This window comes from Aquarana catesbeiana, linkage group LG01 (assembly GCF_042186555.1).
Source record: "Aquarana catesbeiana isolate 2022-GZ linkage group LG01, ASM4218655v1, whole genome shotgun sequence".
Taxonomy (NCBI): domain Eukaryota; kingdom Metazoa; phylum Chordata; class Amphibia; order Anura; family Ranidae; genus Aquarana; species Aquarana catesbeiana.
In genome coordinates, this window is record NC_133324.1 from 218,847,477 (window position 1) to 218,859,788 (window position 12,312).

The following is a 12,312-nucleotide window of genomic DNA, read 5'->3' on the forward strand; positions in this document are numbered from 1 at the left end:
GGCAAGTGATTAAGAGTATTAACTGCCTACACGTGACTGGATATCAGCCATGCAAAAGAGAGAGCCCTTGGGGTCACTCAGTTATGCTACCTTCACATGTGTTGATACTGATACCAATAACAGGTGGAGAGAAAGATGACCTCATCAGTCTGCAGCTGTTCCTCCTCTGTCCAGTTACAGTCACAAGTTGAACACATAGTACCTGTAATAGATAAATAAATGCATATATACATACAACCCATTGAAAGAACCAAACACATATGCAAGAGTCCAAGGTAATTTCATGATAAAATTGATTCATAGGAGAATATTCATTGGATTGTATGTGTGTGAATTCTCAACTTTGGGTCATTTTTCTTTTTTCCTGAGAGCGATCCCCATTTTGTGTTGTGGAACCGGGGCCAGTATGCCATGTGACAATTTCAGTGACCCTTACAAAATCTGAATCCAGAATTCTGTCACAGGCTGGAGGCAGAAATGTTGACCTAGATGTGCTGTCAGGCAAAATAGCTCTCCTATGTGTATTTGACCTGTATATACCTGCTAATTGCCTACAGTTACGTTTTGAACAGTGTGAAACTTTCTTGTGTCAACTCTGGTAGGTCTAGGAAAAGGTGCATCTTGGTAATATGTACTCTTTCATTTTAAATACTTAACATAGAATCTCCAACTAGAAAATTAGGTTTTCAACTCAGATTTCATAAATACATTTTAAGAAAAGATACAAAAAATTACTATTGGGTATTAAAGTTGCCTATTGATATTTCACTTAAGTGCAGAGATGGAAAAGAACTCATAATCTCAGTAAAATCATAATAAATATACCTGCTTATTTTAAAACAGCATGCTCATCATCTTTTAATTAATTTTGCCTAATTATACCTATATTTTTTTTTTTAGATGGGCTTTATAAAAATGAATGAAGACTTCATATACATTGAACCTGTAAATCAGACACGCACTGCAGACGGCCATGCACATCGAGTTTACAGGAGAAAAAGAACTGCAGAAGAAAAAACAACAGAAAATAAAACTTCACATTATCCATATTGTGGCGTAGCAGGTATTGTTGATAGTATGTCTGTTTTTTCCCCACTTTAATTGTTTTTATCTATTAACCTAATTTACTTGAGCATGTTTCATTTGTCAGATATGTAATATATTACGATACCTAAAATCTACCCACAAACACCTGAATGCTGAATGCGTTGTAAATTTTCACTTAAAAAATTATACTAATATTAACTTCAATTATCTATTCACCTGAAAATCAAATTCCCATTGACTTTGAATACCATGTGCAGATGCTTTTCACAGGATTACATATTTGATTTGAATAGTTATGTGATTTGGTCCCTAAAGTCTCGCCTGTTTTGCTGAATGCAGTGGAAAGCATGCAAACAGGACATGTTCCTATTCATAAGCTTTCAACTGCATTTGAAAAGAAAGGCAGGAAAGCCAATGTATACTTCAGGAGCATTGCTTGTGTGGTTCAATAAATTTTAAAAGCAGTAGATGGGAGAGTTGCTTCAATTCCTATTAAGGCTGTGTTGAGTGCAGAAAGAGCTAGATGTAGGAGGATTGAGACTCCTGGTGTAACAAGCAGAGGAAGAGTCCGTGGCAGAGGGTAGCCAAGTTAAATATTTTCAAATCTTGCCCTGGAGACCCCAAGAGATATAGGAAACCATAACCCTCTAGCATCTATCCATAGCTACATTTCCATAATTAGTTTGAATGAGAAGACCATTCAACCAGCGTTCTTGCTTCACCTGACATTACACTGAGCAGTTCCACTTTTATTGTATTGAGATTCCTTTCGCATAACTTCTAAATAATTATTTAGATACACTATTTAAACTTTGTGCTTAGGTACCTAAAAAGAGAAGTTTGGCACTCTAGAAAAAAAGGAACTAGTTGCATTTTTCATAGTAGAGCAATACAGGCTTTAGGGGTTCTGGGGCCTTCTGAAAAAGCTAAATTTACTTGAAATGGAGTTTAAAACAAGCCCCTAACTTGGTTAAAGAATAGGGATTGGCCATAAGTTCAGTTTGCACCAGAGCTTTCGAACACCGCGAAAGTTCAGACCCGAATAACGAACTCCATTAAAGTCAATGGGACCCGAGCGTCAAAAATCAAAAGTGCCCATGTTGGAGGCTTATATGCAATTAACTGGGCATACAATGGTTATAGGGGTCCAGATCCTGCCCTAGGGGACATGTATCAATAAAAAAAAAAGTTTGTAAAAAACTTCATTTCTAAATGAGCAGTGATCTCTTGATTTTTAAAGTGAAAGTATAACAATGAAAAATTCCTTCCAATATAGTGCATGTGGGGTCCCCTTGGGCTACCTGTAAAGTGGCAGATCTGTACCATGCCTAGAATCTTCTTCAGCAATAATTGCATTTATAAAGCCAAAAAAATGACATTTTCTCTGCAAGCTGCCTTTATTTTGCTCAGCAACAGCTGGGGAGCCAGAGTGTGTGATGAGGCCAAAGTGTAGTGCACTGGTAATAAGATTACAGATTTCTTGGATACATTCTGGTGTCACTTTGACTTTGGATAGGGTAACGGGGGAGTAAAAATTTTTCTTTGGGTGTCGGTGGCGCCTTCCCACCGTAACCCTATAAAGTTACTCTTGATGAAAGCAAGAATTGGCCTTGCTGTAAAAAAATTGCAATGATATGCACCTGTCAAACAGGTTCAGAAAAATTGGTCTTTGGGTGTCCGTGGTGCCTTCCCACCATAACCCTATAGAGGTACTCTTGATGAAAGCAAGAATTGGCCTTGCTGTAAAAAATTGCGATGATATGCACCTGTAAAACAGGTGCAGAAAAATTATTCTTTGGGTGTTGGGGGCGCCTTCCCACCGTAACCCTATAGAGGTACTCTTGATGAAAGCAAGAATTGGTCTTGCTGTAAAAAATTGCAATGATATGCACCTGTCAAACAGGTGCAAGAAAATTACTCTTTGGGGGTCGGGGCATCTTCCCACCATAACCCTATAGAGGTACTCTTGATGAAAGCAAGAACTGGCCTTGCTATAAAAAATTGCAATGATATGCACCCATCAAACAGGTGCAGAAAAATACTCTTTGGGTGTCGGGGGCGACTTCCCACCATAACCCTATAGAGGTACTCTTAAGAAAAGCAAGAATTGGCCTTGCTGTAAAATATTGCAATGATATGCACCTGTCAAAGAACAAGATTAGAGATTTTTTGGATACATTCTGGTGTCACTTTGACTTTGGATAGAAGTAACGAGTGCGTAAAATTTGGTCTTTGGGTGTCAGTGGAGCCTTCTCACCATAACCCTATAGAGGTACTCTTGATGAAAGCAAGAACTGGCCTTGCTGTAAAAAAATTGCAATGATATGCACCTGTCAAACAGGTGCTTAAAAATTGTCTTTGGGTGTTAATTGTGCCCATGAAACCTATACCAAAAACATTCTTCCAGATGAAATGATTGAACACCCTGAAAGCTAGGCAGCCTCGAAGTCCTGCAGAGATTCCACATCCCAAAAAGACTTAATCAGTGACATCGGCATCAGGGTCTTCATAGCTGGTAATCCATGACTGACTCATTTTTATAAAAGTCAAATGGTCTACGGAGTCTGTGGACAAATGTGCTCTATGATCAATAAGGAAACCTCCTGCAGCACTGAATGCCTGTTCTGAAAGCATGCTGGATCCTAGGCGGAGAGGACTAAACAAAATCCGAAATGCCTCACTTCTCCAACGCTCCTCTCTTGACCAACAGAAGACTCAAAACTACGTTTTCCATGACACTGTAACCTACTGGAGTCAGGAAAAACGTTCAATAAAATCCTCTTTAACGTGTCCTCAAGAGATTTTATCTTCTGCACTCTCTGTGGGGATGGGATGAGTTCTGAGACCTTCCCCTTATAACAGTGGTCAAGGAGGGTTGTCAACCAGTATTCATCCTTCTTTATGCCACGTATTCTTGGGTCCTTTCTGAGGCTTTGAAGCATGAGGTTGCCCATGCGCCTCAAATTTGCCGTGGCTTGAGAAGCAGACTCCTCGGGGTCACTCAGGATGACAGCATCTGAAACATCCCCCTCCCAGCCACGTACTACTGGAGTTAGGAAAAACGTTCAATAAAATCCTCTTTAACGTGACCTCAAGAGTTTTTATCTTCTGCACTTTCTGTGGGGATGGGATGAGTTCTGAGACCTTCCCCTTATAACAGTGGTCAAGGAGGGTTGCCAACCAGTAATCATCCTTCTTTATGCCACGTATTCTTGGGTCCTTTGGCAGGCTTTGAAGCATGAGGTTGCCCATGCGCATCAGACTTGCTGAGGCTTGAGAAACAGACTCCTCGGGGTCACTCAGGATCTGGAACTTCCCCCTCCCAGCCACGTACTACGTTCAAAGCCTATGAAAGTGCCAGAATCCTCCTCCTCATCCTCCACCCCTCTCTCCTCCTGTGTGTTCTGTGACATAGGAATGATGGTGTCTGGATAAAGTGGGCCTTGAGAGGAAAGGAAGTCCTCCTCTTCCTCCTGCTGCTCTGCCTCAAGTGCCCTGTCCATAATGCCACACAGACTCTGCTCCAGCAGGAACACAACAGGGATTGTGTCACTGATGCATGCACTGTCACTGCTCACCATCCTTGTGGCCTCAAATGGTGACAATACAGTGCATGCATTCTTAATGATCAGCCATTGGAGTGGGGAAAAAAAGCTGAGGTGGCCTGAGCCTATTGTCATGCTGTACTGGCACAGGTACTTGTTGCCTTCCCTCTGCTAAATGTATAGCTGCTGCAACATTGCCAAAGTTGAGTTCCACCTGGTGGGCATGTCACAAATCAGGCGGTTTACGGACAGGTGGAATTCCCACTGAGTTTCAGCCAGCCGAGCACTGGCTGTGTATGACCACCTGAAATGGCTACAGACTCTTCTGGCCTGCTTTAGTACATCTTGAAACCCTGGGTACGTACTTAGGAAACGCTGCACCACCAAATTGAGGACATGTCCCAGGCATGGCACATGTGTCAACTTTCCCTTTCTAAGGGCGAACAGGAGGTTTGAGTCATTATCGAACACCACCATTCCTTGCTCCAGCTGGCGTGGTGTGAACCACCTCTGGGCCTGTCCGTGCAGAGCTGCAAGAATCTCTTCTCCGGTGTGGTTCCTGTCCCCTAAACACATCAGCTGAAGCACTGCATGGCACCTTTTAACCTGACTCTGGGAATAGCCCTTTGAACGCTTAGGGGGTACCTGATGTTCATAGGACAATTCTGCAAAGGAGGTCATAGAGGTAGCAGAGGAGGAGGAGGAGGGGGTAGAGCTCACAGGTCTGGCATTATCACCACCAGCTGTATGGAGACGTGGGGGCACAACAAGCTGCAGCACTGAGCCCTGTCTTGCAACCTTTCGAGTTGCAAGAAGTGTTAACCAGTTTGCTGTGAATAAAAAATATATCTTCCCTGCCCATGCTTGCTGGACCACATGTCCGCAGTAAGGTGGATTTTATGGCTAACTGCCTTGCCCAAAGATGCCAGAACATTCCCTTCCATGTGATGGTAGAGAGATGGAACGGCCTTACGTGAAAAGTAGTGGCGACTGGGAAACTGCCATTGTGGTACAGCACATTGTGCAAATTCACAGAAGGGGGCAGAATCCACCAGGCTGAAAGGCAGAAGTTGGAGAACCAACAGCTTTGACAAGCTAGCATTCAGACGCTGGGCCCGTGGGTGGCAGGGACTGTATTTTTTTTTCTGCTGCAGCAGATGGGGCAGAGAAATTTTCCAGCTACTGTCTACAGCTAGTGGTGTGCTGTTGGCAGATGTGCTGCTAGGACCTGGGACACCCTGTGCTATACCATCATCCCTGTGAGTGGAGGCTGCTGTAAGGTAATGACTTGGTATTGCAGGGGCAGACTGAAGTGTGTAAGGAGGAGGAGGTACAGATTTGTGCCCCTTCTGTGTGGCTTTTAAGTGCTCTTGCCAAAGGGCTGAGTGGTTGGACGTTAAATGCCTTGTTAAGCATGTAGTACCCAAATGGTTGGTGTTTTTGCCACGTTTGATGTGCCCGAGACACAGTTTGCAGTTAGCAACAGTGCGATATGCTGCAGATGTGCTGAAAAAGGCTCAGACAGCTGAGCTTTGGGGAGTGGGCTGGGAGATAACAGCTGCAGATGATGGAATAGGGTGGCTGCTCTCTACTCTTTCTTTATGTCGGCCTCCTTGGGGCTGTGCCGCCTCACCTTCAGTTTCCTCCTCTGCTCTATCTGGCACCCAATTCGCATCAGTGTACTCATCATCATCTTCAGCATCTCCATCTTCATCATTACCACTGGAGACAACTCGGCAATACGCTGCGGCTTGGGGAACACGAATGCCAATTTGTCTACCAGTGTTCTTCCCTCTCTCTAGACTCATGTTCCTGTCATCCTCAACCCCAGAACCAACATCTGAATCCAGTAATGTCTGGGCATCATCAAGGAGCAAGTGGCTGATGCTGTGGTCAAATAACTCAGCTGACTCCTCAATGGCTGATGTTGGGGCCATGGCAGGAATAGATGTGGACAAGGAGGCAGGTTTATCCACTCTGGCAACTGCAGGGGACTGCACACTTGTCTCTGCTTGCATGACAGAGGATGAGGAGGATGAGGAAGGTTTAGTAAGCCAGTCCACCACCTCCTCTGCATGCTGTGGCTGGATAGCAGGGGCAAACTCACTAAACAGAGGAAATGATGCCCTGCCTGAGGACTGACCACTACGTCCACCTTTGCCTGTGGACACATTTGTTGCTGGCCCCCTTACAGTGCCAAGGGAACATCTGCCTCTCCTTGTTGTCCTCCCAAACATTATTGGGAGGGAGGGAGCGGTGCTTATAAGCAAATGTAAAGAAGAAGTTGAAATCTGTATGTAAATGCACTTTAATCAATGTAAAGAGGTGTTTGGTGCACTTTAATTTGAATACTCACACTACACAGACACACTCCACGGATACACTATAATATACTGCAATATAATGCGCCAAACGTACAGTGATGCACTGAACTATATGGCAATAAACTGGCAGTAACGCATACAAAACGATATGGCGTTAAACTGACAGTAACGCACACAGAAGTAAATGGCGTTAAACTTGCAGTAACGCACACAGAAGTAAATGGCGTCAAACTGGCAGAAACGCAATCAAATATACAGTGTTCAACCATCACTACACTGACGCTATCTGAACTGCCCCTACTCTAGCTATACACTAATGGGTGTGGCCTACGACGCTGACGTCACTACGCTGTTCCTCTCTGCCGAGCTGGATGGGAAGTGTGTGCACAGCGGGAAGCCTGCGGAGACGCCGTAACATCGTGATTGCCTTTACACTCGCTTATTGGATTTGTTTGTAAGTGCATCTTTTATTCATTAACCTCCCTGGCGGTTTTCCCGAGTGTGGCTCGGGGTTAAAATTCAGTACCATTAGCGGTAACCCCGAGCCACAATCGGGATCGCATTGCAGGATCCTGGGGCGGCGTTACTTACCTTGTCCCCGGGATCCTGTGATGTCCCCCCGCAGTGTCCGAGGGCTCCGTCCTCCTCCGAAGCCTCTCCGTGCCAGGCTCCGTTCCCTGCGAGCGGCGCGACGCACGGGGGCGGAGCCTGGCGGCAAATTCAAAAAACTGTCAAAATCATAACACATACAGTACTGTAATCTTACAGATTACAGTACTGTATGAAATGATTTCACATCCCTTTTGTCCCCAGTGCTCTGGCCCATGCCCTGCATGCAGTTTTACATGATATACACTGTTCTTTCTGCCTGGAAACTGGAGATTGTCCATAGCAACCAAAAAGTGTCCCTTTACGTCAAAAGTGGCTTTAGACCAGCTAGAAAACAGCGATAATAAATTAGAACACTTGCAGAATTGAGCGATAGTGAATTGTGGGGAAATTTATTTTATTACTATTTTTTTAAATTTTTTTTAATTATTTATTTTTATTTATTATATTATAATTTATGTTTTTGTGTTTCAAACTTTATCATACCCGGGATATCTACTAGACTCTGGTTTGGACAGATTTAAGTGTGTTATTGTTAAGATTTACAGACCTACAATATAAAACGCCAAATTTCCATGCAAAATAATGGTACCGCTTTCAGCACCTAAAATCCGAAATAATCATACCGCCAGGGAGGTTACATTTTTATTGGTTGGAATGATTACACTATGGGAGCCTTTCTTGTTCTTGTTCCCGGAGCCATACAGCTTTAGCCACAGACCCAGATGCCGGTATAGGTTGTTGGGAAACCTCTAATCTCCCATATGCCTGGTCAGACCGTTGTGGTCTTCTGAGTTGGTAAGAAGCCTCATATTCACTTGGGTGCATTCACCTCTTGGGAGATTGGACTTTCTTATCACGGATTCTGGATCAGCCTTTTTTATGCTTACGAACTCTATATATTTTTTTGGAATTGCACTATTTGTGATGGGACTCTTTGTATGATTATTTTCGGTTCATTTGACACTATCACTTGAGTATTTTAATTATACACAATCCTTTAGTGGTCATAATAACCTTATGGTATGCTTTTTATGGTATCAGTTATGATATTATGGTTCACAATTTTTTCATCATTTTTTATTTTTTTATTTTTTCATTTATTGGTTATCCTTAGCGCTGCATTATTTTTATTACTAATATCTGAAGTTTGTGTCTGACTTTTTGATGCTGGCTGCTTTGGTAATTTAGGGTAAAACCTCTGATTTTCGTTTACCTTTGCATTAACTTGCTTTAGGCTGTAAGGGTTAATCCTTCATAGCTACCAATCAATTACTAGGTTTCTAGTGCAGCGTTAACCTTTTGTTTTTTTATACAGCTATACACTAATGTCAAGATTACTGACACGGTCTCATTACACTACAGTGGAACTATCTGAGCTGTCTACTCTAGCTGCACACTATGCAAATCTGAATGATGGTCCTCCTCACTACACTCACATTATCCCTAGACTGACACAAAACTAATATTCTACACTGACAATTGAAGCAAAATAGCACAGTATAGCACACTAACTAACTAATAGCACTGAACAGAGCCCTGGTCTATCTCTCTCCATGCCAAAATCACACTGAAAATGGCTACCATTGAAAGAATACTTCTATACTGTAGGGCAGTAATGAGCCATGATTGGATAAAGTCATGATGACAGTGTCCAATCATAACTTTGACAGTGCTCTGTGCCCTGATTGGCTGAAGCTTTCCCTGCTTCAGCCAATCAGGGCTTGCAATGCACTGTTCAACGCCGCAAGCATTGTGGTCGGTTTTGGGGGCGAACAAACGGTCGAATGACCCATTTGTTTGCTGTTCACCGAACAGGGAAAGTTCAGCCTGAACTTATGCCTCGGCCCAACCATTCGCCCTTCCCTATTAAAGAACATGAATTGACATATAAACTTAAATAGGACCCTAATATCCACAGTAACTAGGTTGGCATCACCCAGCACTATCGCAGGATTCCGGGAATGCTAAGGGTTCCAAGTCTCCTAAAAATTTGCTGCTGCACTGTTCAGTATAGATAATAGCTTCTGCACACTGCAAAATCCACTTTAAAAAATATATCTGAGTTTTTCTGAATCTAAAATGTATTTATTAGGTAATCATCACTTTATGCTCCAAAGTCCAAGCTTTTGCCACGCTCCCTACAACCTTAAAGGAATGCCCCATTCTTCTTTTGCCCACACAGATACATTGTAAAGTAGATGTGGTAAACCTCAGATTTTTTTGTAAAGTAGATAATTATATACCTTAGATTGTAAGCTCCTTGAGGGTAGGGCCTGATGTGAATGTACAATGTATACGTCAAGCGCTGCGTAAATTGATGAGGCTATATAAGTACCTAAAATAAATAAGTTAAAAAAAAATTTACACTTGCAAATGGGACTGTTAGCGACTTGGTGTGGAAAACCCAGTGGGGGTTCCCGTGGTTAGCTGAAGGCGTAAGTCCCATTGAAAGCAATTGGAAGCTTACAGCTTCCATAGCTATTCACAGCCTCTCACCTGTAATCGCTCAAGCAGAAATTACCTGCCAATGATCGATGCTGGATGCAACCTTCTCAAGAGGATTGACGGAGGTGACTACTTGGTGCTTTTTCCTTATTTTTGTATCAGTTTGGACACTTTAGCAAAGTAACAAGTTTACTTTAGGGAGTTTAGTGATGCAATTTCATGCACAATAATTCTGAACATCACAAGTAAACTTTATTGTTCAGTTTTTAAGTGAGAAAGTATATGTTCCCCTTCCAATAAAAAAACCATTAAAATCATTGAAGCAAACCTTTAATAAACCCAAGCTGTTCTAATACAAATGTGACATAATTCTGAATGAAGCCATATAGTAAAGTTTAGTATAGTTCATCCCACTGCTGCTGTGTTTCTGTTAAATGCAGAATAATATGTCAGTGTTTTTAGAAAACCTTTAATTTGCTTTAAACATAATGTAAGGTATTTTCCTCACATTTATGACCTATAGATGTAGCCAGCCTTGTTGTGTTGAAAGACACACTTGCATGTGAAAGTCCAGCTTCAGACTTGAATTAATGTGAAGTTAAGTCATTTCCTGTTATTTGCAAATCTACATACAGTAGACATTAATCAAGGGCTGACTCAAGGTCAATCTTATACTGAAGGTTCTAAACTACACAGCACCTTGACGGTAACATTACAACACTGTAAACATGTATTACATTTTTGCCAGAATATTACTTTGTGTTAATTAGATTATATAAATTGTAACACAATTACATATATCAGACAGTTCATAGAGATAATAGAAAGCTTGACAGACAAACAGACAGTGTTTCTCAAAGAATGGGATGATGTTATTAGCCATCATTGTATGTGATATACTGTAGAGTTCAGGAAGGCAGAACCACCTTGTAGTAAGACTAACCTTAGCAGACATGTTACATTAAAATACTGTATATATAATCGTAATTTGTTTTGTAAACATCCATGGTAATGAATTCTATGTATATTTGCTATGGTCTATGCATGTGTATTTTTGCATGCAACCCAGACAAGTGATTCATTTTGTGAGCATATCTGATAGTAAATCAGGCCCAATATGTTATGTCAGAAAATACACTAAATATACTTTCCCATTAAAGCTGCTAAGCAACAAAATGGCAGTCATGTTCCCCCAGCAGCAGTGTATTGCCAAATTGTCTCCAGGGAATGATTTTCACATAAATAAATGTCAGTAATGGTAGGGTAGTGGTGTAGTGTCCTTAACAGATGTTCCGCACACACTAATACTACTACTGCTATTTTTTGAAAGAAGATGCTATAGGTTACTACTATTTGCACTTCTGGCTTGGATTTTTGGCTTGTTGTGAATTATAGTTGGCTATGCACTGCAGGCTAAATGGAAAAAAAAACGGATTCTTCCACCCACACAAACAAGGTTAATAGAGGAATCCCCCTGGACAGGACCCTGTATTCTGGTTGCGGCACCTGCAGCTGTCAGAATACAATGATCAGCAGCTCCAGCTGATTGGCTGTGCTGCAATCACTGATCAAGTAGACTTTTCCAACATGTACCTACTACAGATGTCGATCAAACTATTGACTTCTATTGAGTGGGCAGGCCACGCACTGATCACACTGTGGCCTGTCCCTGCTAAACTGGCCATACTTTGATCAGTGAATGGGCAGATTAAGTCCTGCCTAATCTTTCTTGTTTTGTATTAAGCTCCACTTGTCTGACTATCCAACATTCTCTCACTCATCTCTTTGGGGAATAGCTTAAAACTAAATAATCTTATGGCTATGTTTCTGGAGGTGCCCAGGTAGTAGGCCATGTGCATTCGGGTGTATTTAAACCCAGAATCTATATTTTTGTGTGTTTATATTGTGTGGTATATTGCCTCACTGTATACATTTTTATAAAGGAAATAAGGTCATTCCTTGTGAATCTATGAAAAGTAGCTTAGCTGGAGACCCGGCAAATAACAGCACTTTCTGCTGCAGGCTGACAAAATTGTTGCCTCTCAGTTAGTAGCAGTGTTGTCAGTCTGTCATGCTGTTCTTCGGTTGGTCATTGGGCTGCCTATTAAGTCTGAAGCCCAATAGACAACTAAAAGAGCATGCATGACATGTTAACAATGTTGCTGCTAATTGAGAGGTAATAGCTTAGCATTGTCAAATTGCAACAGGAAGTGCGTTACTGGCTGGATCACCAGATAAGAAACTTTGCAACAGATTCACACGTCTTAGAAAACTGTATACATTGAGAAATTTAGCCAAACATAAGAAAAAAAATTGAGGATTTACATACAATATCGACA

The 12,312-nt window shown here is 41.9% G+C and overlaps 1 protein-coding gene across 1 annotated transcript in view; it reads left to right on the forward strand.

Annotated features, from left to right (window-relative positions):
• ADAMTS19 (ADAM metallopeptidase with thrombospondin type 1 motif 19) overlaps positions 1-12,312 on the forward strand; it is a 520,219-nt gene that overhangs the window by 123,506 nt on the left and 384,401 nt on the right. The window contains exon 3 of the mRNA XM_073625112.1: positions 901-1,063. Within this exon, the coding sequence (XP_073481213.1) occupies positions 901-1,063 (163 nt within the window). The remainder of the gene's footprint in view (positions 1-900; positions 1,064-12,312) is intronic.